This window comes from Balaenoptera acutorostrata, chromosome 5 (genome assembly GCF_949987535.1).
Source record: "Balaenoptera acutorostrata chromosome 5, mBalAcu1.1, whole genome shotgun sequence".
In the NCBI taxonomy this organism is placed as follows: Eukaryota; Metazoa; Chordata; class Mammalia; order Artiodactyla; family Balaenopteridae; genus Balaenoptera; species Balaenoptera acutorostrata.
In genome coordinates this window covers 109,869,312-109,896,312 of record NC_080068.1, presented here as the reverse complement: position 1 = coordinate 109,896,312, position 27,001 = coordinate 109,869,312, and the positions used below count along the sequence as shown (strand labels likewise).

Here is a 27,001-nt window from a genome sequence, read left to right as displayed (position 1 = left end):
AACTAAAACATGAAAACTACAATTAAAATATGAGACTCAAGCCCATAAACCATATATTTTTCTTATCTATTTCATTATTTTACACTGGATTTCTTTATTATCGTATTTCTCACATATATATGTATGCATGTATATATGTATACATATGTAATAAGAGTAAATCAATACTCAATTTAAAAGTTTTTTAATACATAAGCTGCTCCTCAGATGAGAACTGATAATATAATGATGCAACAGCCAGCAAAAACAAACTGTTCAATTAATTCATTTGTGATGTGGCACACTAAAGTCTCAAAACTCTACTGAGGGATGTCCCTTTAAACTGGAGAGGCTGAGAGTCTAAGGAAACTAGTCTTTAGCTCAGTACTGTTGGAGATGTGATTTAACATCTCAAATTCCCTGACATATGCCAAACACTGGTGCCTGTCCTAGTACATATTATTATTCTTAATTTAAAGAATCTCAAAGGATTTAAATAAATTGCCTAGGGACTTCCCTGGTGGCGCAGTGGTTAAGAATCCGCCTGCCAATGCAGGGGACACGGGTTCAATCCCTGGTCCGGGGAAATCCCACATGCCGTGGGGCAGCTAAGCCCGTGCACCACAACTACTGAGCCTGCACTCTAGAGCCCGTGAGCCACAACAACTGAGCCTGCGCTCTAGAGCCTGCAAGCCACAACTACTGAAGCCCGCGCGCCTAAAGCCTATGCTCCGCAAGAAGAGAAGCCACCACCGTGAGAAGCCCGCGCACCGCAAAGAAGAGTAGCCCCCGCTCGCCGCAACTAGAGAAAGCCTGTGCAGCAACGAAGAGCCAACACAGCCAAAAATGAATAAATAAAATAAATAAAATTTTTAAATAAGTAAATAAATAACTTGCCTAAGTTTGCACATTTAGTAAATAGTGGAATCATGATTTGAACTCATTTCGGTCTGATGAGAAAGTCCATTGTCCATCTACCGTGCTATACTGCACAATTCATATTTGTGTAATTTGCAGTATTTGTAACTAGCAGTATTGAAACCAGATTACATAGTATAAGTACCTTACTCCTACAGTTTCCTAAGGGTTAGAATGAAAAAATATAACTGTATTTTCACTTTTTTTCTGTTTATACCCCAAATGGAGATGGCTTGCACTTTGGGCATCCTCTTCTAAATTCTTGTTGTGTATACTTGTACAGAGAGACATGCAGAAATACTGAAACCATGACATGCAGAAATATTGAAGCTTATTTTGGTTGAGATGAAATTATCAGACTAGAATAATTAAAATAAGAAATTATTGTTTTGAAAGGAAAAGAGGACTTTTTTTCCATTACACTAAAAGGGAACACATACATTATCTTCATCTTAAGAAATACAACAGTGCTTCTTTATAATAACTTTTTTAAATCTTAAAAGACTAGATGAGTGATTATTGACATATTTTGCTCTGAAATGGTAGCTGACATTGTGCTTTGTGTTTATTTCCAGAATGAATAAGGTATACAGGGGAAAATGGATTATTTACTTTAAGGATATTTGCATATTATTTACACTGAGTAGTTCCAATACTTAAGTACTCTTATATATCTAGATTTTGTAAGATAAGTTCTGTAGTTTTAAGAGTTATAAGTGTTTTCTTTTGCGACTTCTCATTTCTTTTACCTGCACTTTACTGTACATACTCCACATATTCCACGTTTCTTCTCTCCTCTTTTATTTGATAGAGACCCAAGAAAAAAAATAGATGTAAGCACAAATTGAAAGGCTGAAGAATCTGCAGTATAAATTTTTTTTTTAATCCTAAATCATGGAACACTAGGTAACCCTATGTAGCAGCTTTTATTTTTTCATTGAAACTGAAGTTTGGTTTATATTTATCATATCTCTCTAACATCATCCAGCTCTCCTCTGAAACGATTTCAGACGAAAGACAGAGTTTCTGTTGTCCCGCTGCACAAGCAAATAATAATGGACAGAAATCATTCCTAACCTTACTTTCTTTCTTCACTGCTTAGCCTGGTGTGTTGTCTGTGTTTTCATTAGCACCTGTAAAGGGGGGGAATTGGAGGGGGTGAGAACTGAAAGATGCTCACTAATCACAGGGGTTGAAAGCTTCCTGAATTTGTGAAGGAATTTTTACAAAATTAGTTTCTATGACTTGATTACAATATTTAATAGCTTTCTCTTGTATCATAATAATTCATCTTCTGAAAGTACCTAACTTATAATTCAGGAGGCGCTTAAGTACTACTGTAAGCATATGGCTTATTTTATAGGATGTTACAGGTTAAAAATAGAACCTTGGCAAGGGTGAGGGGGCCTCAGAAATAAATAAAGGAATCAGCTTCATGATTTTGAGATTAGAGGAAATGCCTCTGATAACAATTTATGGTTTTACTGTAGTAAGATAAAAATGTATATTTGGATTCATATGATTAAATAAATACTAGCTAATAGATATTAAAAGTTTGGTGCTATTCTCTATCTACTATAAATCTTTAAAAATTAATCAGCAGTATTTAATCTGAAACCAAGCAACTTTTAAACATTTTATTGTGTCCCTCCCACGTGTACCTTCTAAAATCACAAACAGAAGACTTTGGATGGCATTTTTTTAATTATAAAAAATAGTCATATGTTTGGAAATAAAAACTCAGAAGTATAAAAAGTGTATATAAAATGAAAAGTAATGTTCTCCTTCCTACTTTTTCATCCCCACCCCCCTAGTCTTACTTCTCATATCTTCTTCCCCATATGTTTTTAGTTCTCAAGTGGTTGCTTCTGTTCTGTAATCAGTGTGCTCACACCTCTGTTTCTTTTCCCTGTTAACTTAAGTTGCTGCTTTCAAAGATTAGGAATTTAACATCTTATACATCTCTCAATTTTGTTACCATATTTCTTCTTCTGTTATCTTAATAACTCTAGGTATTACACTTTGAGCTGTATTTATTGCTTCATTAATTTTGAACAGTAACTCGTGGCTGCCCAGTGTAAAACCAGGGCATTTAGGTTTCTGTACTTCTTTCCTTCTCTGCCCCTTACAACCCAGCTTCCCTCAGCTACACTATGAGTTCTACAGTGTAATACATTTGTAATGCGTGGGTTCTGTTCTTTAAAACCATAACTGTTTTTCATGTTTTGTCTCTTGAATCTGAAAGTTGAAAACTAATAAATAGCATTTACAGTATTTATGTGACTATCATTCACTTCGTTTATCATACTGTTTATCGAATGACTGGTTTTAGACAGGCTGTACCCTTGAGCCTGCTGCATAGCTATTATCATGGGGTTTCTTTTCATTGCCTTTCTGGGTTATTAGTTCTATTCTTTCTTAGATTCTTTGATGCCCTCTACTTTCCTTTCCTTTTTCATTGTTGGCTGGTGTACATTTTCCAAAAATTTTCACAGAAAATGCATGGGAGATTGATTTCCTACATGTCGGAGTCCATACATGTCAGAAATGGTTTGTTTTGGTGGTCAACTTCTCCTTAAATAACTTTAAAACATCTAATGCAGTAACTTTAAATATAAATTACTGTATATGAGTTGAAATTTCTATCACAAAGGAGTGATTTTTTAACAGTTTAAACATTTGTCATCTATACTTGGCATTTTTATTCAATAGGAAGAAGAATTAAAAACATGTAGGGAAGGGTAACTATCTGGAAATTCTTTAAAATTCTGTAGTTTTCTGAGGATGTGTGTAATACAGAAATTTACAGGGAAATTTTTTTATTATTTCCTATATATAATTGTTATTTAGACATTTAAAAAATAAGTCCCTCCTATTAATTTCTACTACCTTAAGAAAAAGAAGCTGTTTTTGACATGGTCAGTACCTATTTTTTCTTTTTTGAAAACAAAAAAGTGTGTTTTAGTTTATAGACAGTATGTTTTATCTATATATATATATTTTTTGGTGTATTAATTCAGACACATTTGTATTTCTGTAAGGAAGTTCTGGGGTTGGGAGGTTTTTTAAGCAATTTTTATTACTCTTTAATTTTTATACATGTAGTTCTAGATGTATCATGCTTGAAGCGTGGTACCAATTTTTTAAAATTAATTAATTTATTTATTTTTGGCTGTGTTGGGTCTTCGTTGCTGTGTGCAGGCTTTCTCTAGTTGCGGTGAGCGGGGGCTGCTCTTCCTTGCTGTGAACGAGCTTCTCATTGCAGTAGCTTCTCTTGTCGCAGAGCATGGGCTCTAGGCACAAGGGCTCAGCAGTTGTGGCTCGCGGGCTCTAGAGCGCAGGCTCAGTAGTTGTGGCACACGGGCTTAGTTGCTCCGCGGCATGTGGAATCTTCCTGCACCAGGGCTCGAACCTGTGTACCCTACATTGGCGGTTGGATTCTTAACCACTGCGCCACCAGGGAAACCCTGTGGTTGTTTTATTTGTTAGGAAATAACTTCTTTGATCCTAATGAACATGTACAGACTTTGGTAGACTGTAGCATCCTGTTTTAATGTTTATAGTTTTTTAAACTTTAACTTGACTGAACTAAAACTAGCCATTGCATCAGAGAATACATTTCAGTTGGAAACTGTGGTTGCTGGCTATATTTCTGTAATTTTAACATTATTATTTAAATCTTCAAGTTTTGCCTTCTGAAAGTGGAGTAGCAACTTTGAAAATCTAAAAAAAGTCTAAACAGCATTTGAAAATGAATTCCTCATATGCCCTGATAGAAAATTGGTCACTTTGGCTGGCTCATTAACACTTGGTGAGCACTAAGACCATTTAATGCACTGTAATTAGGTTCCAGCCCCTAATGCTCTTAATGGTACCTTAATGACCTGCAAGAGTTAATAAGACTCCCAGGGCACCTAAATTGTTACTAGAGAATGCCTTGGCTGTTAGGGATAATAGCACTTGGTTCTGAAATAACCAAGTTCAGAGCTTTTTAAGAAGATGGAAATGCTAGGGCATATGTAATTTCTCTCTTGGTTAAATTAACCACCTTCTATAATATAGAGCTTCAGATATTCACCAAACAGATGTTTGAGCCTCTTCAGGACCGCCAACGATGCCTAAGGCCGTTATGTCAGGAGAAGTAATGTCATAAGGAGGTAATTTAAGCCTAGAAGCTATGTCAACTTGCAGAGCAATAAAGATTTCTTTTGATTGGTATTAAATAAATGAAAACTATTGTTTGATGTCCTGTAATAAATATTGCCTGTGCAGTGATGTTAAAGTTTTCAAAAATTGAAAATCAGAACAATTATATTGATGTAGATACATTCTGGGATGAATGAATTCCATGAGTAATAAGGGAATTATTTTAAATGAGGCAGTTGGGACTTTTTCAAAGGCCAGCATTGCACTTGTCCTGAAATTATCAGAATTTATATGTATTTCATATTTGTAGAATTTCAACTTACATTTAAAGAAATTTGAAAGTCAAATAAAACTGTAGTTTCTTTTATTTTCTTTCAAGGCAGGAACAAACACATGGAAACCAAATCTATTTGACTTAAATTTTCATGTGCTAAGTAAACAATTCTAGTGCCCCTGCAATTATTATTTTAAAAATAAGCCAAATTAATAAGGTATTTAATTTCCTTACTTCCTAAAACACAAGTTAACCTTATCATTTAGGGAAAAAATAGGGCACAGCATAGTAATCTTAAGGGAAAATATTCACATTAACCTTTGTAACCGAAAGAATGGCGTTCCGTTTGCTTTCCTTTGCGTGTATTCTTTGGTACAGAAAGGGGCCGGCATGTCACCATTGTCGTCCTAAAAGCTCTAACATTTCTGGAACAATTACTGTATGTCGAGGAACTATGCTGAGTGCGTCTTTTGGAATATCTGTTGAATGTTTACCTAAGTTCAAGCAAGATGTGCTAGTGTTCCCTGTTTTGTTTCAGGTTGGGAACCTGAGGCACTGGTGGTTGGGGGCGGGCGTTGGTCGGTGACTTCCCTAAAGGCTGCGGGAGCCACTGCATCGCATCGACGCTCGGAGAAGTAGTTGTGGCCTTGGACTGTCTTGCTTTCTGGGAGCGCTGACCACTTGCTTTTCAATAGTTGAGGCATCAGTGGGATAATTATGATTAGAAGTCCCAGTAAAAGATGGCTCTTTTGATCTTCATTCCTTTGATTTCATTAATAGGTATGGCTTAATAGGCGTGGGTGGGTAGGGATGGGATGTGGGAGGAGGCAGTTGAGGAACGGGGGACAAATCAAGTAAAATGTACTATAATTAAGAATAGAATTAAATTACTGGGAATCATTTGCCTCTTTTTTGAACCTTGACCTCTTCCAGTGTTTTTTCAGGCTTCAGTCATATTCCTACGATGTGAAGAGTAGGGGAGGCCTAAATTCTAAAATCCTCTCTTGTATGTATTAGTTATCTGACCTTGGGAAAGTCACATAACCTCTTTTTTTTTTTTTTAATTTCCTTTTTCCCTCCAATACATGCTCCCAATACACAGATAAGCTTTTTCTTTTTTTTTTTTTACAAATGTATTTATTATTTATTTATTTATTTATTTATTTATTATTTATTTATTTATTTTTGACTGAGTTGGGTCTTTGTTACTGCATGCGGGCTTTCTCTAGTTGCTGCGCACGGGCTTCTCATTGTGGTGGCTTCTCTTGTTGCAGAGCACAGGCTCTAGGGCGTGCGGGCTTCAATAGTTGTGGCTCGCGGGCTCAGTAGTTGTGGCTCGCAGGCTCTAGAGTGCAGGCTCAGTAGTTGTGGCTCACGGGCTTAATTGCTCCGCGGCATGTGGGATCTTCCCGGACCAGGAATAGAACCTGTGTCCCCTGCACTGGCAGGCGGATTGTTAACCACTGCGCCACCAGGGAAGTCCCTCACATAACCTCTTGAAGCTTTCTTCATCTCTAAAGTTGTGGGGTTGATCCTCTAATCAGTAAATGACCCCTAGAGCTTTTCTTCTCTAACTTTTGGTTGTTTTAGGAATATTTCAATCCATTATTTAGACAGGCTAAAGCCTGTCTTCTTCTAAAATAGAAAGACCTAAATTATCTTCAGAGTTAGTGCTGAACAAAACGCAGTTTAAATTATAGATCATGAGATAGATTTCTTGGGGACATTGGCACATTTTTAGGTACTTTAGGGAAGCTGTTAAGTGGTGGAGCTGAAACTTTAGTGAAAGTCTGGGTGACCCAAAGCCTAAGCTTTTAGCTACTTGGTTATGTGGTTCTAGTTAAAATTAGATTAGAAAACCATTTGGATTTCTGTGTTACAAGGCACCTGGATGGTTTTCATTTTATTGGTCATGTAAAATTTCTTGTGAAATGGTAATAAATATTTATATTTTGGGAAAGAAATCTACCAAGTCTTTTCCAAGAAGTTTTTCTGATACAATACAAATAGGCTTCTATCTTTGTTTGGTTTTAACTTATTTTGAAGTATATTTCCATTTTTCATGATGTGAACATATGTTTTTAGTATAGACGTTGATAAGAGTAGAATTTGTGGAAAAGGAGAATAGAGAAAGAAAACGCAACTAAAATGAAGGATACTATTCATTAGTCTGTGTGCTATTAAGCATAGATATGCAGAACAGTGTGGAAAACATGAGAACCTTTTAGGGATCCCATGTAAGTGTAGCTATTAAAAGATTGCTCTGAGCTGGAACCTCTATTTGTGATGATACAGTGAATGTTATGGAACAGAACTGTTATTTCTTGTGAATGTTTATAAAATGTCATTAAAAACGTGTGTTCTCACTTCCCACAGACTTTGTTTGGAGGCCAGTCTTGCACACATTTAGCTCTGTGAGAACAGCATCTACAGCATTGGAATGAGAGCTTTGTGCATTTATGTCACTTCCTTTGGTGGCATCCCTTAGAATTGGAAACTCCATTTTTACTTTTTTTTACTCTCTTTGGACAGAATTTCAAACATGAGCACATTTTCTAGTATCTTTTTTTTTTCTTTTAAATAATATGGGCAAGGAGATACGGCACTACATTTGTGTTACTGTTTTTTATCTAAAAATAAAAACAAAAATCCTCAGCTGATTATATGCTTTCCTTAGTTCCTGTTGTGGTCTGGTGGAGATAATGCCAGTGAAAACAGCATTTTCATTTTTTTTTCCTCTGGATCATTTTCATGGAAGTACAGATGGTTCTCTATATGGGGATGTGGATAGGAAGTTAATGATGTGACTGCATATATAGTTTGATAAATATCCCTGGGTGACCCTGATGGGTTCCTCCAAGTTGAGAACCATTCTGTTAATCTATTCTTCTTTGCTGGTTGGATAATCCAGTCTTGGAACTAGAATAATTGATAACAATTTTGATATATGTTCAGTTAGGAGATGTAATCACCTAATCAAATTTGACGATGTTCTTCTCCCCACACATACCCCTGCCATCCCATATTTAAAGGTAGCGCAGGTGACCCTTGAACAACGCGGTGGTTAGGGGTACCAACCTGGCACAGTCAGAAATCCACATGTAACTTTACACTTGGCCCTCCATATCTGCAGTGCAGGCATCCTGAGATTCAGCCGTCCATGGATCACTACTACTGCAGTACACACATTGAAACGAATCCATGTATAAGTGGACCTGCACAGTTCAAACCCATGTTGCTCAAGGGTCAACTCTATATTGAGGTTACTCTATTCCCTTTAAGATCTTGAGCCAATTACTTAACCTCCTGGAGTCCCAGTTTCCTAATTTACATAAAGGAAATAAATAATGCCTAATTTACAGGTTTTGAAGCTTCAATGACATACTATTACTGAGCCTTTAAAAGGTTTTTTTTTTTGCCAATCTAATAGATGAAAATGGTGTTTTGTTTTAATTTTACATTTTTCTGCTTAATGCTTGGATGGAGCATCTTTTTCATATATTTATTGGCTAGTTGTATCTTCCCTTCTGTGAATTGCCTATGCATGGTGCCCTCCATTTTTCTATTGAGTTGACATATTCTTTTGATATTTGGGAGTTGCTTATATATTTTGGATGTTAATTCTTTATTATTTAGGTTGCAAATATTTTCTCCCTATCTTCAGAGAAGCTGTGTTGCCTTTTGTCTTACAGACATTTTAAATTCTGACGTATTGCATTTTATCAATCATTTTTATATGTGACTTTAGCATTTTGATTCTTATTTAAGGATTTCTTACCCCATAGTCGCAAAGTTGTTTTTCCTTATTTCTTTTTTATTCTTTTATGTTTTAATTTTTTTATACTTGGATCTTTAATCCATGTGGAATTTATTTTTTCCATGTAAATAATATTTTCATCACCTCTTAACAGAAAAATCTTTTCTCTTCCCCCTTTATTGAAATGTCTCCTTTATTGTATATTGCATTCTTATTTATACAGATAGTCTGCTTCTGGATTCTCTTTGGTGTCAGTGATCTATTTCTGTGCTATAGCCACATTATTTTAATTACAACAGCCTCATAATAAAACATATAGAAGGCAAATCCTCCTCCTTTTGTTCTACATTTTCCAAGTTGTTTGGTTTTTTTCTAATGCATATATTCTTCTGGGCAAATTTTTGGAATTAATTGTCAGGGATTTCTGCTATCTTTAAAATATTAAATTTTGCAATAATGAGCATGATATGTTTATATATTTCTCCAATTATTCAGGTTTTCTTGTTTATCTTTTAGAAAATTGATGTAGATTTACTAATGAAGGTCTTACATTTTATGTTAGGTTTGTTTCTAGGTATTTAATTTTTCCACTGCAAAAGCTTTGTTCAGTGTCTGGCATGTTATAGGTGCTTGGTAATTTTTTTTAAATTGATGAATAAATGAATGTATGCATATATATATTGATAAAAAATGAATGTTTTGAGCAAAGTTTGAAAATACCTTCAAAACAGTGCATTTTCACTTATTTTAAAGTGAGAAAACATTTGTACTTAAAATTTTGGCATTTTTAACAATTGTACTTATGTTTCTTTGGAGTTACCTGTACATTGCTAAGGACAAGTATTTTCTGGTATTTTTCTTTCTCTTGTATAATGCTGTAGGGATTCATGCATATTGTGTGTGATCAGTGTAGTTTGTTCTATTTTGTCACTGAATAGTGTTCCATTGTGTAGATACACTGCAGTTTATCCATCCACCTGTTGACAGAAATTTGGGTTTTGAGTTTAGGGCTAATACAAATAAAGCTGCTATGAACATTCAAATATATAGGTCTTTGTGTGAACTTACGTTTTCATTTCTCTTGAGGAAATACCTAAGAATAGGGTTATAGGTCAGTGGGTAATTATATGCTTAACATTGTAAGAAACTGTCAAACTTTACTAAAGTGACTTTATATACCATTTTGCATTTCCACCAGCAAGTTGTATGAGAGATCCAGTTGGTCCCAGAACCTCCATCCATCCTTTGTGCTTTGGTTTCATATTGTCTTCAACAATAAAATGCCTTTTAAAAAAATTAAGAGGAAAAACACACACACACATATGTATTCTATTATATTTACCCATGTTTTGCCATTTTTTTACCCATATATTTTATTACTTCCTGAAGATCTGTAGTTTCCATCTGGTGTTATTTCCCTTCAACTTTAGCATTTTTTGTAGTGCAGTTCTTTTGGCGATGAATTCTCTCCATTTTTATTGATCTGTCTTTTCTTGTCTTTTCTTGCCTTTGTTTTGGAAGTATACTTTCACTGGATATAGAATTTTGAGTTACAGGGTTTTTTTGTAAAGATTTTCCATTTTCTTTTGGCCTGCATTGTTTCTGATAAGTCAACAGTATGTTGTTAACTTAGTATATAATATATTGTTTTTCTTAGACTGTTTTAAAGGTTTTCTCCTCATTTTTGGATTTAAGCAATTTTTCTGTGATATGCTAAGGTGGTCTTTCCTTTATATTTATTTATCCTCCTTAGCATATCCTGAACTTCGCGGATCTGTAAGTTCATGTTTTTGTCACATTTGGGAAATTACTTACCGTTACATTTTCACATTTTTTTCACCCCATATTTTTTACCTTCATTCTGAGACTCATAACATATTTTAGACCACTTTAAAAATTATTATTATATAAATTTCAGGTGTACATCATTATAATTTGACATCTGTATTCACTACAAAGTGATCACCATGACAAGTCCAGTTGCCATCCACCACCAAACCATTGACCCTCTTCACCCACCTCACTCACCCCTCAACCCCTTCCCCTCTGGTAACCATTAACCTAATCTCTGTATCTATGAGTTTGTTTTATTTGTTTGTTTTGTTTTGCTTAGATTCCACCTGTCAGTGAAATTATACAGCATTTGTCTTTCTCCCTCTGACTTATTTACTTAGCATAATACCTTTGAGGTCCATCCATGTTGTTGCAAATGGCAGGATTTCATTCATTTTTATGGCCAAGTAGTATTCCATTATGTTTATATACCACATCTTCTTCATCCATTCATCTGTTGATGGACACTTGAGTTGTTTCCATATCTTGGCTATTGTAAATAATGCTGCAGTGAACATAGGGGTGTATATGTCTCCTCAAATTAGTGTTTTCATATTTTTTGGGTAAATACCCATAAGTGGATTAGCTAGATCATATGGCTTTTCTATTCTTAATTTTTTTAGAAATCTCCATACTGTTTTCCGTAGTGCCTACACCAAATTACAGTCCTACCACCAGTGCACAAGGGCTCCCTTTTCTCTACATTCTCTCCAACATTTGTTATTTCTTGTCTTTTTGAGAATAGCCATTCTAACAGGTGTGAGGTGATATCTCATTGTGGCTTTGATTTGCATTTCCCTGATAATTAGTGATGTTGAACATGTTTTCATGTGCCTGTTGACCATCTGTATGTCTTCTTTGGGAAAATGTCTATTCAGATCCTCTGTCCAGTTTTGAATTGGGTTTGTTGTTGTTGTTGTTGAGTTTTATGAGTTCTTGATATATTTTGGATATTAGCCCATTATCAGATATATGACTAGCAAATATCTTCTCCCATTCATTAGGTTGCCTTTTCATTTTGATGATGGTTTCCTTTGCTGCACAAAAAAGCTTTTTAGTTTGATGTAGTCCCATTTATTTATTTTTGCCTTTGTTTCCCTTGCTTTTGGAGTTAAACCCACAAAAACATCATTAAGGCTGATGTCAGTGAGGTTACAGCCTATGTTTTCCTCTAGGAAGTTTAAGATTTCAGATGTTATATTCAAGTATTTAATCCATTTTGAGTTAATTTTTGTGTATGCTGTATTTAGACCACTCTTAATTGTCTCACAGGTCACTGAAACTCTCATGTCTTTTCAGTCTTTCTTCCTTACTGTTCTTTAGACTCCATGATTTCTATTGATCTGACTTCTACTTAACCTGATTTATTTCTGCCATATCCAAGTTCTGCTATTAAATTCATGATTTTTCATTTCAGATACTCCCTCATTTGTTGTTTTTTTTTTGATAGTTTCATAGTTTTTTTTCCTCAACTGAGATTTCCACATGTTCATGCATTGTGACCGTATTTTCCTGAACATCCTTGAACATATTCATAATAATGACTTTAAAATCCTTGTTTGTAGGGGTCCTCTCAGGATTGATTTCTTTTGATTTTCTTTTGTACCAAGAAGTTATTTATTAATAAGTAAGAGTGTGTTTTTCCTTTATTGTTTGTTTTTAATATCCAATATTTAATTATATCAAAAGTTGGGGGGACTGGGCATGGTTCTTTTTGGGTAAGCAAGAGAGTAATTTAAATTATTTTAAAATATTTAATATTAATTAGAATATTAATATTATAATATATAATATTAATAATATCAATATTATATAATATAATAATATCAATAAATATCTTAAAGATATTTATTATAGAATGTGTTATGATTTTCTCATGATTAAAATTTCTTAATTTTTTTTGTTTTTGGTAAATAATTACTTTTAAAGTTCATTGTGTCTTTGATAAGTCTCCAGAGTAAAAATATGTCATAGGTTAGATATTTCTCTCTCTCTCTCTCTCTCTCTTTCTCTCTCATATTGTTCATGGGCTGTATGCATAAAATGAGCCTTATCAACTGAATTTTTTACCTCATTTACATCATTACTGTTTGCTTATTTGGCAAAAATAGAGTATTAAAGTGTGTTTAAGTCTGAAATCTGGGTAAAATGGAAGTCTTGACAAATACCTGTGATTAGAAACTGCTCCTAGTATAAGAGAATGTATTTTTTTATAATAAATATTAGAAAGAAAGTCAATTATCAAACCTTTTTTTTTCTTAATAGATTACAGTTTGTGATACTCAGTTACGTTTTAGAAACAAGTGAATTGGTTTATACTGAAAAGAAACTTGATTACATGTTGAAAGGTATACAGTATCTCTAATGAAAGAAAAAGATAAGTCATAAAGATTGCTTTTAAAAAGTGAAAAGTGTTATGATCCTCTCACGTCTACAGAGATAAAGTGGTAGGTTTTGACTAAGATATTTTAGCTTAATTTCTTTGCTTTTATAAATTTCTAAATCAAAATTAGTTAAGACAAACTAAATTAAAATGGAGAGCTCTGGATTTTGAAAAGCCAAATTAAACTTTAAACTTTATTATTTTGCATCATTATTTTGTTTTGCTTTTTACCTAGCATTTAATAAAGAAATTTACAAAATTTCCAATGGTTTTATGTAGAACTATGGTTATTTATAAATCATGTATTTTTAGTTTTAATATAAAAATTCCCTTAAGGAGACTGTATATAATCTTTGTTAATTAAACTTTCAAATTTGGAAACAGCTCTTTTATAAAGTAAATCATGGCTGTACACTATTTGTCAGAAGTTATGACACCTTTTATGAAACTAAAAAAATAGGGTGATATATATTTAGGTGACTGCATTTAGTTGTGTTATAATTTAAATTGCTACTTAATGTTATAGACTAGTCCTTTTTAACTCTTTGATACTTTAAATTTTACGTAAGTCTGATCTTTACTGGGTTTTGTTGTTTTTAATTTTTTCTTTCACTGGTAATTCGTCTCAGTTCTGCTTTCTAATAATATCCAAAACTGACCATTTGTCACCACCTCCATACAACTACAATTATCAAAGTCCTCATCACATTTCGCCTCGTATTGGATTTCCTGCTTCCACTTCTTCCTCTCCACGGTCTTTTCCCTACACGGCAGCTAGAATTATTCATGAAACACGTACTCTGCCCAGAATCCTGTAGTGGCTTCTCATCGCAAAGCCAAGTCCCTAGTCTGGCGCTTAGACTCCTATGTGACTGCTTCTGTAATCTCATCTCCTAATACTCTTACTTCACCCTGCTCTAAACGCAGGGATTTCTTAACTGTCTTCCTCAAATGTTTGATGCACACTCGTACCTCAGAGTATTGATTGGCACAGTCTTCCTCCCAGGACTCCTTTTCTGCCTATGTGAATGAGCTGCTCCCACACTTCATCTAAGAATTTACTAAAATACTTTTTGTCAGAGGCTGTCCCTGATCTCTCATATCTAAAATCGTCTTCCCCACCTCATCTGCAGATCAATCTACATGTTTAATTGTAAATTTTTACATCTTTGTCTCATCTTTGACTTACCCAGGCCTACTTTGACAGCAGATATTTTTAGCAATCTCTTTTATTGAATTCTTTTAAAAACATTCAAGTTACTGTCATAGAAACAAAATCTCATTTTTTTGTACTGATAAAGTCACTGCCTTATATAATTTTTATTAAATCTCATAATTATAACAACAGATACAGTTGGCGTGAATGTTTTGGGAATAAACATACCTGCTTGCTAAAGCTAAAACTTAACTGGTGGGAGCCAAGTGTGGGCTTCATTCTAGAGCTGACTACCAGACTCAGCAGACAGACCACTGTGGACATCAGGCAGAAAGAATATTTACGGAAGTGGAGAGTCTTTGTTGATCATCTGGGGAATTGATCAAGTAGATCTCGATTAAGAGAGTTTAATTGTAGTTAAAAACTGAAACTGAAATAAGCTTAGCTTGATTATATAAAAGAGCTCTTCTAGATTATTCTAACTTTTATTGTTGGATTAGTTCATCTTGAAAATAAATTATATAATTATCTCTAGTAGAAACTTTCGTATGAAATTAATTCCAAGAGTGGAAATAAATGACTACTAGAGAATCGCTGCTTTTCTTAAAATAACATATATTATAAAAAATATATCTAATGAAAAAATTCTGGAGTTAGATAATAATGGTGGTTGCGTAACATTGTGGAGGTACTTAATGCCCCTGAATCAAACACTTAAAAATGGTAAATTTTATGTTATGTATATTTTCCCACAATAAAACCAAAATAAAAATACATCTACACATAAAAAATAATATAAATAAACCTGTGACAAACTATTAATGTGCAATATAGAAGAAAAGTCAGAATTCATGGAATTAGAGGACTTGTATTTATATAATACTAGTTCTACCATGAATGAGTTGGCAACATTTTGACAAATCTTTTACATTTTATTTTTTCAAAATTAATTAATTTTTGGCTGCGTTGGGTCTTCGTTGCTGCGCACAGGCTTTCTCAAGTTGCGGCGAGCAGGGGCTACTCTTCGTTGTGGTGTGCAGGCTTCTCATTGAGGTGGCTTCTCTTGTTGCGGAGCATGAGCTCTAGGCCCATGGGCTTCAGTAGTTGTGGCACGTGGGCTCAGTAGTTGTGGCTCACAGGCTCTAGAGCGCAGGTCAGTAGTTGTGACTCACAGGCTTAGTTGCTCCGTGGCTTGTGGGATCTTCCCAGACCAGGGCTTGAACCCATGTCCCTTGCATTGGCAGGCAGATTCTTAAGCACTGCGCCACCAGGGAAGTCCCTTTTACCTTTCCTTAGCTGTAGTTTTCTTAAGTTTTATGTGAATTTACTTACTCCTCACAACTATCGGGAGTTTTATGAGGAACAAATGAGGTTATTTATATAAAAATCTTTTATGAACTGTGTAAGTCAGTTTATAGACTTCAGGTGGAATTTTTCATATTTTTGGAAGAGTAATTCATTGAACTGACTGTTGGTATTGCATATAAGGTTTTGGCTTGAGGCATTTGCTACTGAGGTTTTAAAAATATTTAAATTGCGTATTTAAAATGTTTTATTTTTTTGTGAAAATGCAGCTGTTTATTCCCCAGGGTTTAATTAATTGAGAATGGAAAAGTTTAGCTTATATTTGGAGAGTTACACTTCTTATTGGCATTATTAAATGTTCAGGTTTTTTTATTATTGATGTCTTTTCTTAACAGGTTCCCTTCATAACTTCTGAAGGGAAAACCTTGCAAGCTGAGGTAGATACTGGATAACTTAGTTTTTCCTTTCTTATTTGAAATCGGTGTGTTAAAAAGCAATTATCAAAAAAAAAAAAGCTTTATGCAGTGGAACAGGAAATGGTAGACTGGGCAAGTATAATGATGTCATAAATCAGATTTAAGTAATAGAAAATTATTTGTTTTGGACATTGATTAAAGTGCATTTCTGGTTGCTCACCTTCAGTGGACTAAAAGAGATTTTTTTCCTCTGAGTAAGAAAACAGTGAGTTGAGGCTTCCTTGGTGGCGCAGTGGTTGAGAATCTGCCTGCCAACGCAGGGGACACGGGCTCGAGCCCTGGTGTGGGAAGATCCCACATGCCGTGGAGCAACTAGGCCCGTGACCCACAATTACTGAGCCTGCGCGTCTGGAGCCTGTGCTCCGCAACAAGAGAGGCCGCGATAGTGAGAAACCCGCGCACCGCGATGAAGAGTGGCCCCCGCTTGTCACAACTGGAGAAAGCCCTCGCACAAAAACGAAGACCCAACACAGCCATAAATAAATAAATAAATAAATAAATAAATAAATAAATAAAATTTTAAAAAAGGAAAAAAATAAACTTGTTATAAAAAAACAAAAAAACAGTGAGTTGGAGGAACTCAGTTAATTTACAGAGATTTATTTTTGTAAAAATAGAGATAGGATGTAGGAAAATGGTCAATAGAAAGCTCACTTTAGAAAGAAGCTCTTTTTATAAGATAAAGAGGAAAAATAATCAGAATTTAATTAGCTGAAATCTTTATTGAATGTTCCATTTGGGGCATAACAAAGAACTCTGTACCTAGGATACAATGTATAATATTAGAAAGATGTGATCTTAATCTTTAGAATTCACTGTTTTAAACATCCTCCATCACTTACTTAACCTGTGTTCAGTTTTAAGTGATTCTTTTTTCCCTTAGTTAGTTGTAACATTTCTGCAATTTGCTCCAGAATTACTTTAGATAGATGTGTGGCCCATTGACATATTTTAAAATTTTAGATTTGTGTGCCTTTAGGCCGCACACTCAGTCTTTTATTTGCCATAGTCTCTGCCATTTCTATGGTCTCTGCCTTACCACACTTATTTCACTTATGTGAAACACCTGGCCTTTGGAGACATATGTCACTCTTGCTAAACCTTTACCTAACAGGCACAAGGCAAGGATAAAAAGGAAAAGGATAATTCCTGTCTGTTCAACCCATGCCTGCAAAGTTCTTACCTTTTCCTGTCATGCCTAGTGAGTGGGGATTCCCACAAGGCTTGGATGAGCATGTCTGAAACCAAGTGATCTTTAAATTATCCCTCTGCCTGGTGTCATCTCCTGGTTTTAGTTATGGCTTTCTAATGCTCCAAGTGCTGCTAAGTCTGTCATTTGCCGTAATATACTGTGAATAAAGGACTATGCTAAATTTCCCTTAAGTCACAGTCTAGTGGAAGGTAAGGACTTCTAGTTTTATCTAGTTATTTCTCATACTTTTTGAATTGATATTTTTGGAAATGATACATTCCTTGGGGACCTCTTTTGGAGGAGGGGCCTATTATTAATACAGTAGTATTTCCAACTGTATTTAAATGAATGTCTTCAAAATGTAATGGTTAAGGTGTTTATGTGGTAATAGAACTTAAAAATAAATCCTATAAATCATTACTAATTTGAAATGAAAAACTCTGAACCATCCAGGTATCACTCTGTTTAAAATTGCCCTGACCACATTCTCTGTCTTCCTTACTCTGATTTATTTTTCTTCATCAGACTTTTCACCACTTAAATTGCGTATTTGTGTCTTTATTTGTTGTCTGTCTCTTCCTACTATGTAAGCATGTGAGCAGGGACTTGTTTCTGATTCCTGTTCTATTTCACTGCTTACAACAGTGTCGGATACATAATGAGACACTTACTAAATATTTGGTGTAGGAGTGCATGAAACCCTTCTCATCCACCTGTAGTATGTTCTCTTCTGGGTGCTGCCCTCTCCACTCTACTGTCAGCATCCTTTGGCTTAGTACATATAAAACACGGATCCTGATGTTGTAACTCTCCCTACTCGAAGCCCCCCATTGTCCTCAGAATGACATCAGTCCTTAAGTATATCTCACTTAATCCTCTCACTTTAATACAATTTGTTGTCTATCTGCCTGTTTTTTTTGTTTTTTTAATTAAACCTTTGAGCTCCTTGAAGAAAAGAACTTTGTTGTCTTCATCGACTTATCCCCTACCCCTTACCTGGTATCTGAAGGTGCTCAAGAAATGTTTGTAGAATGAAGGAGTAACATTTTACATGGGGAAAAAAAGGCAAGTCCGGAGGTGATAGGATACATGCTGCTGGTGAGCAGCAGGGTTGGACTGACTCCCTCAGGCCAGTGCTCTACCACTAATAGGAGTGGATTTTGATTTTTAACAAAAAGTATTTTTGTTTCTTCACTTACAGATATTGAAGATGTTAAGAAGTACAAACCTGGTTACTTAGAAGCTACGCTTAATTGGTTTAGATTTTATAAGATACCAGAGGGAAAACCAGAAAACCAGTTTGCTTTTAATGGAGAATTCAAGAACAAGGTGAAGTTGATAATCTTTATTCTAAAATGTGCCTGTGATACCTGTACAATATTTCTTTCACTTTGGGCGATTTCATATGTGAACATTTGTATATAGTATGATAACAAAAGTGCTCTTTACCGACTTTCATATTTAAGGACATTATTTTATCATTTTTATGTTTAAAAAAGTTTTAGGAGATCTCTCTAAGTAAATCAGTAAGGCTGATAAATACCTATATGCATCTGTTTATCTATCAGTAAGTCCTTCATCTCAGAAAATGAAGGATTTCCATGATCAGTCTAAGTCTGCAAATTGTATATGAAGAAAAGCCTTCCATTTACTTATTCCAGAGAAGAGAAAGTTACTTACCATTAAATGCAGATCCAAAGGGGCTTCCCTCCTAAGTGTTCATCCTACCATGGCTGAATTAAGCTGCTTAACAATTAAGACAGCACTTGAATTATCTTACTGTCAGAGGATTTTTCTATTAGAAAACCACAAAGTTACCAGAAAGTGGCTCTAATATGACACATATGGAGGAAATAGACCAAGAGTTAAAGTCAAAAACATGGACTATGTCTTTTAAACTTACTGCCACTATATAAATTTCACATTATAAACCAACCTTTAAGTGATACTAATAAATAAAGTATGTTTTGCAGGTAAAGTAAGCCATGGTCGTGAAAACTTTAAGATTACAATAAGCATTTTGTTATACAAGAGTTTATTGCTGAACCCAGTATTTTTTAAAGGTACATTAAAAGAACCCTTAAGATCTTGAGGGCTTTGTCTAGGATTTTTAAATATAAATGTAAAACTATTATTTTAGACTGTAATCTCTCACTTAAGGAAAATTAGGAACATTTTGGGGGAAAAATATAAAGAATTTTCTGCTTTGGAAAAATAAAGCAAGTTTTCCTTAGACGGTCTTACTAGATCTATATCTATTGTTGATTTTGTATTTTTAGATGCTATATGAATTCATACTAAGAAAAAAAATTAGAAAATGTTGAGGTTTGCTACCTTCAGACAGTGGATAATCTAAAACGATTATGCAATTGGACTACTTACAGCTTTGATGATGATGAAATTAATAGGTATATGCTTATTTACAAGCAAGATATTGACAGTAGGCTAACCACTTTACATTCAACATCTTATTTATTCTTTCAACAACTCTATGATTTAAATCAGGGGTTGGCAAACTTTTTTGTGTAAAGGACCGGAAAGTAAATATTACAGACTTTGTAGGCCATATGGTCTCTGTCACAACTACTCAACTCTTCCATTGTAGCACTAACGCAGTCAGAGGCCATGCACAGATGAATGGGCATGACTGTGCTCAATAAAAACTTTATTTACAAAAACACATGGTGAGCTGGATTTGGCCCACAGGCCCAAGTTTGCCAACCCTTGATTTAGATGATCTTCATTACATTGCATATTATAGATGAAGAAATTAATACAATGAGATTAAGTAATCTGCATAAAGTACCTTATCTGGTAAATAAGGATGTGAGAATTTATACTCAGGTTTGCCTGACTACAGAGCTCATGTTCTTAATAATTAACTGTCATACTATGACTAGTTCCATGTTAGTATAATGATGTGATTGCAGTGTCTGTTTTTGGTTTTTAACTAGGCTTTTGCTCTTGAAGTTATTAAATCTACTCATGAATGTTGGAAAGCATTGCTTATGGAGAAGTGTGCTGGAGGGGCTATAAATTGGTAAGGACTTGTCTTTTCTATGTAGAGTTATTTTATTACTAACTGGTACTAAAGAGCCATATAATACTGCTCAGATCTGATTTTTTTTTTAAGAGAATTGAAATATTTTTTCATTTAAAAAATGTTTACAGAGCACCTATGTGAAAGGTATTACCAAGTGCTGGGCACTATGAAATTAGGAATTGACATGACCCCTTTTCCCAAGGAATTTATAGTTTAGTGGGGTATACTGTCAAATAAAGAGGCATTTAATTATAAGGCACTGTGAATATATGCAAAGGTGGATTTTCAGCGACTTTTCAACATGCAGACGTATGATTAATTGATGTAATAAGTACCACATCATTTCTTGGTAAGAACAGTTAAAAGCCTTCTTATCCAACAGGATCTGGGTCACCAGCTAATTGATTAAGGGGAATCAAACAATAGTAACATATATAACTCAAGCGTTTTATTTTACTTTAAAACATTTAAGTGTACATTCATTTATCAATCTGTGGATATAGGGCTAAGACCTTTTCTGTATAGATTACATATAGATTATATATAGCCTAACTTAATATATAATAGAAAGTAAAGATCAAATCCTGTAATCTTTAAACTCCTTACACTTAAAAACCCTTATAAATTTTTAGGGTTCTTTTTTTCTAACATTTTACAGTTGTCTTACCACACCTAATTTGATACCAGGTTTTTATAGTGATTCACCTTCATGGAGGCTTTTTACAGCCTCGATAGTGTGTACAGCCTCAGTGGTTTTAGAGCCCACTTGGTGTTCATAGAAACAGTTCTCTTTCCATACTCCCTTCATTGATGGGCATAATTACAGCTTTAATTATGAAATTGTAATACCAAAGACCACTGACATAAAAAAGGTTTGGAAACAAAAACAGCTGACTCTTGGTAAGCCTAACTAGGAAGCAAAAGTACACAGTCTTTCTGGAGAGCAGAGTCCTACCCATCTTCGTTGTCCTGTTTGAATCAGGGGAAAGTGGGAAGCCATTTACTCTTCAGCAAATACTGATTGAGGGTCTCCTGCCAAGTACTGTGCTGATAGTAGGGTTGCTGCTGTGAATACAATAAAGAGAGTCCCCGTCCTTCTGGGGCATAAAGTCTGGGAATCAAGAGAGACATTAAAGAAATCATTAGAATAAAGTAATATGGAGTAAAGAATTAGGCAGTCTCAAGGAATATTTTATCCAAGTCATCAGAGGCTCATCTTGCAAATGCTTGGGCGTTATAGCTTCCGATTCTGTTTCTCTTGAGTCTAGAGTAACACTGTGGACTCCATCTTCTCCTCCCATTTTTCTTACCTCTTATGTATTGATAGAATACCCTTTTTTTTCATATAGTCTTAAAATTTAGGTAATTGTGTCTAACATAAATAGTACAACTTACTAACAAGAAAACTGGGTGTAATGAAATGTCATCTAGCCCTCACTATCCTAGTAACTAATAGACTGAATTCTTCTTTATGGTCAAATATTCTAAGTCAGATATTAATGTGATGGGCTCCTCTAAAAAGAGGGGCCTCTGATTATCCAAAGAGGTATTTGCTTGCCGTTTGCTTTCCTCTCCTTCCTAATGGTACTTTCAGAAAAGCTTTTGCAGTCTTTAACGGGACTTGTATGGTTCCCAGGTTTCCTGAGCTGCACAGCTAGAGAACATCTCTGGTTAGATTTTCTATAGCTTGATAGCATTCCTTCTATGCTGATTCTAATTATCTTTACTGTGAAGGTAACTTTATTTCTATGCTCTGTGGAGTCATTTTGCTGTAGCTTCCTAGGTAAAGATAAGGATTACATTAACAATAATAATTGACATTTATTGAACTCTAGTAGTTTTCAGGTTCTAAGAGTTTTATATGTATTATCTAATTAATATTCACCAGAACCCTATAAGATGTGTATCATTATTTTATCCATTTTACATATGAGGAAATTGAGGCCACGTAGAGATTGTGACCTATCGAAGGTCTCACTGTGTGATGGATTTAAGCCAGACTTCAAACCTACTCTCTCCACAGCTTTATTCTTCCTCTATGTTTTCAAAGAATACAACAAAAGTAATTTTTTTAGCTTGAAAAATTTTAGGATATAAGTTTCTGGTTATAAATTTTACACATCTAGATAATTTCAAGTCAAAATATTCAGAATTTTAACTCATTTTTGTCCATATTTTCTTTATTTTTTGTCACTACTTGATTTGTAAAATATATTTATATTAATAAAATTTTTCTTTCCTTTGTCTTTACCTAATGAATTGCTTCTCTCTCTCAGTTCCTTACAGTGTACTCTGTTATTGATTACCAAACCATCCCCCCTTCCTTTTTAACCTGTTCTCCCCACGCAAATCAGTTTAGGTCTGAACTGAAGACATTATCACAGCAGTTCTCTCAAACAACGTATAGTACAGCACAATTACCCAGGGAAACCATTAGAAAATTCAAATGCGTTATCCTTTTCTTTAAACCTGGTGAATTAGGATCTCTGAGGAGTAGGGTCTAAGCATCTGTATGTTTTAAAAGCTCCCTGGCTTCTGATGAGCTTCTCTGCTTAGAACCATTAAATCCAAACTTCTCTTAGAAGAACAAACAAGGCCTTCCAGGATTTGGCACTTGCTACCCGTCTAGCCTCATTTTCCGTCACTTCTTGCCTCTTTTTTCATGTTCCAGCAACTTAGAACCACTTGTCACTCCTCACAAACACCATGTTCTTATTGACCTCTGGGCCATACTCATTTTGTTTCCCTTTGCCATGATTTTCTTCTCACTTCTTGACATGGCTGACTTACTTATCTTTTAAGACTTGGTTTTGACATTGCTTTCTCAAGGAAACTTTCCCTCATCTTAGCCTTGTGCTTGCTAAGGTGCCATTACACTCTATTCCTTGCCCCCCTGTGTAGTCCTATCACTGCATTTATTAATTAACTGCTTGTTTTATGAGTTTGTCTTTTCCTCTAGAGTGTAAGTTCCTCAAAAGTAGATGAATAAAGATGTTGTATTCATCTTTATATTCCTTATCCCTGACATGTAGTAGCCACTCAATAAATACTTGTTGGAGTAATTGCTGAATAATATTTTAAAGCCAACAAATAGATGTTTTTTTAAAATAAATTTATTTATTTACTTATTTATTTATTTTTTGACTGCCTTGGGTCTTTGTTGCAGTGCGCGGGCTTCTCATTGCAGTGGCTTCTCTTGTTGCGGAGCACGGGCTCTAGGCGCATGGGTTTCAGTAGTTGTGGCACACGGGCTCGGTAGTTGTGGTGCACAGGCTTAGTTGCTCCGCGGTACGTGGGATCTTCCTGGACCAGGGCTCGAACCCGTGTCCCCTTCATTGGCAGGCGGATTCTTAACCCCTACTGTGCCACCAGGGAAGTCCCTAGATGTTGTTTTTTAAATCCAGTAGTGACTCTACTGTTTCCAGGAGCCCTGCATTTATTAAATTATTTAATTGATAATCCTCTTTATCACAGTAAGTTTTGTCATTGTTATTTTTATTCCTTTTCCCCACTGCTTAATGTTTACTCTGGAAGCTACGTATTTTTTTTAGCAGGGATAATTTTGTTATTTCTGTTTTTACCAAAAACAACTTTAAATTCTTTGTCGGAGAAATACAGTTTTTTGCCATTTGGGTTTACTCTTCAACTCTTCTCACCCTTTCTTCATCATGGTTTATGTATCTTACCTTATTTTTAAGAAATCAGAACTGCACTGTTCATTTCACCCATTAATTTTATTTCACTAATCATTATTCTGATCCATTCGTCTTACAAATTTTTCAAGTTTTGACTGATTCTCAACTTTCCTTCTAATTATAAAACTGCTTTAATTTCTTTACTCATAAATTGTTTTGCCTTGCAACTACTCTCCTGTTTAACATATTCTTTACAGTACTGTCAGAATTATCTTTGAAAAATACAGATGTGATTGTCATTTTTATGCTTAAAATCTTCTTGTGACTCCCTTCAATTAATAGGATCTAATACAGCTCTTCTATATATTAAACAGTGTGTCTAAACCGACTTTTCCAGCCTCCTGTTCATCTCCTATTTCATTGTCTTTCCTCCATGAATGCCTGCTCATTCTTCAGGAAGCAGTTTAGATGTCACCTCTGCAAAGTATTTTCATTTCTTTTGGACAAAATTAACTATACCCTCACCTGTGCTCTCATATCACTGCTATTTCACACCTCTAGGTAGAACTTGGAGTGTTTTATTACTTTTTTTATGCTCTAAATTGAGTTTGTACTTTAGCCCTAGTGACAGGACTTGGCATATAGTAGGTAGTTTAAACATGCTTACTAAATGGAAAAATTATATAAATATATATGAAGTTTTTCAAAATATGTCTATATTTCAGATATATATATATTTGTTCATATATATATTCTTCCAAATTGTTTATGTCTTGAAGTTGTTTCTTTTACCTTTCCAGAGGAAGGTGTATCTGATCCATATATGGCTAGCTCCAGTTCTTTTAGCTTTGTATAGATTTACTTCAATGTCAGTTTTCTCCGACAAACTCTGGAGGTTATGGACCCAAATCATCATTCTTATCTCTTTAAATTTTCTCTCTCCTTTTTTCTTCAGTACTTTGCTTTAGAATGAAAAGCCTTGAGCAGTCTGAATCCTGGGCACTGTCTTTGAGGATTCTCATGAGTGTGGGCCTTTGTCTGATTTGAAATTGTCTTGAAGAAAATAATCTTCTCTTTACTAAAATTTCATATTGCTGGCCCTGTAAATTTCATCTTTTAGGTATCTGTTTATTATTTGCAGGTAATTTTCTATTTCTGTTTCTTTTTATTTAACGACTTATTTTGCTCTTTATATAGCTATTAATATATCTTTATTATTTGTAAATGAAATTTGGTTTGTTGTGCATAGAAATTTTGGTATTGTTGATCTTTTGTTCTAATGTCATATCTGCTTATTTTGATCAGCAAGATCGTGTGTAGGCTACACAATGTTTATAAATTTAGAACAAAATATTTAATATCTTATTATAAAAAGGAAAACAGCACATTCTTCCCAGTCAGTATTTTTAATCTCATTTACAGTAGGCACCATCATCTTTCCTTTAAGTGGTTATACTGCTTCTCCTCTTGTATGCCATAGTCATAGTTTGAAAGCTAGAAAGAACCCTAAATATTACAATGTTCATGGGGGCTCCATGGTTCGACATTGTATCCCCAGCATCTAGAAATGTCCCTAACACATGGCATAAGAATAATTTTTTGAATCAATAAATAATATGAGTCAGTGTTAACTATTTTTGTATAAGGGACAATTCAGATAAAATTAAAATGTTTCTTGATAACATGCCTTTTATTATACCTTCCAACATTCAAAGTAAAAATCACTTCCTTAAATCCTGAGGAAAGTATATTGCAACCCAGATTGCATTCTTTATTAACTAAAAGGATATTAGTGAGGAGGATGGCACTGTTTGTAGAAATAAAATGCTATAAAAAAAGGGGGGGTCTATTGGAGAAATAGTAACAAGGGGCTTTGTAATCTCTCCTCTTTTATATATTATATATCATTCAAGAATCTCCTAAGTCCATTTGTATATACCTTCCATTTAATTCCTGAAACAGCCATACTAATAATTTGTCCAAGGTGAAAAATGGCAGAGCTTGTTGGCTTCCTAGATTCTAGCTGGTTACTTGTCAAGATATTTTATTGGGGATATTTTAAAAGTTACTCAGTTTTTTAAATTTACAGTGCTGGCTTTACTATTTTCTTTCTTTTCTAATATTTCTGTTGATGGTTTTGCTTTGTTGTGGGAATAGAGGATTACTTTAGAAATAGGTTATCAGATTTAACAGGTAAAAATAGAGGACACCCCCTTAAATCTAAATTTCAGATTTTAATGTAAATGTCTCTTGGGATGTACTTATACTAAAAAATAGTTTGCTTGGGACATACTTATACTAAAAAATAATTTGCTGTTTATCTGAAGTTCAAATTTAACTGGGTGTTCTGTGTTTTGTCTGGCAACCCTATTTACAGGATTCCCTGTTCTCTCATCACCATTTTCCCAGAATTCCCGAGGAATGTTTCACTTTGGTGTAGTTTTAATGTTAAAAACATTGTGTGTAGCAGGGGTCCCCAACCCCCAGGCCACGGACCAGTACCGGTCAGTGACCAGTTAGGAACTGGGCCACACAGCAGGAGGTGAGCGGTGGGCGGGTGAGCGAAGCTTCATCTGTATTTGCGGCCGCTCCCCATAGCTCGCATTACTGCCTGAGCTCCACCTCCTGTCAGCATTATGGTGAGTTGTATAATTATTTCATTATATATTACAAAGTAATAATAATAGAAATAAAGTGCACAATAAATGTAATGGGCTTGAATCATCCCCAAACCATCCACCCCCTCCCCCCACGCCAGTCCGTGGAAAGATTGTCTTCCACGAAACCGGTCCCTAGTGCCAAAAAAGGTTGGGGACCGCTGGTGTATAGCATATTTAGTATACACCATGTTTTCTTCAGAGGAGTAGCACTTAAGACTTTTCAGTGTCTGTTTTTTTGCCTTGT

The 27,001-nt window shown here is 34.8% G+C and overlaps 1 protein-coding gene across 2 annotated transcripts in view; it reads left to right on the top strand.

Annotated features, from left to right (window-relative positions):
- Nucleotides 1-27,001, top strand: part of PPA2 (inorganic pyrophosphatase 2) — an 85,087-nt gene that overhangs the window by 42,315 nt on the left and 15,771 nt on the right. For both annotated transcript variants that reach the window (XM_057547154.1, XM_057547153.1), the window contains 2 exons: nucleotides 18,621-18,748; nucleotides 20,374-20,459. In XM_057547154.1, coding sequence (XP_057403137.1) covers nucleotides 18,621-18,748; nucleotides 20,374-20,459 — 214 coding nt within the window. The remainder of the gene's footprint in view (nucleotides 1-18,620; nucleotides 18,749-20,373; nucleotides 20,460-27,001) is intronic.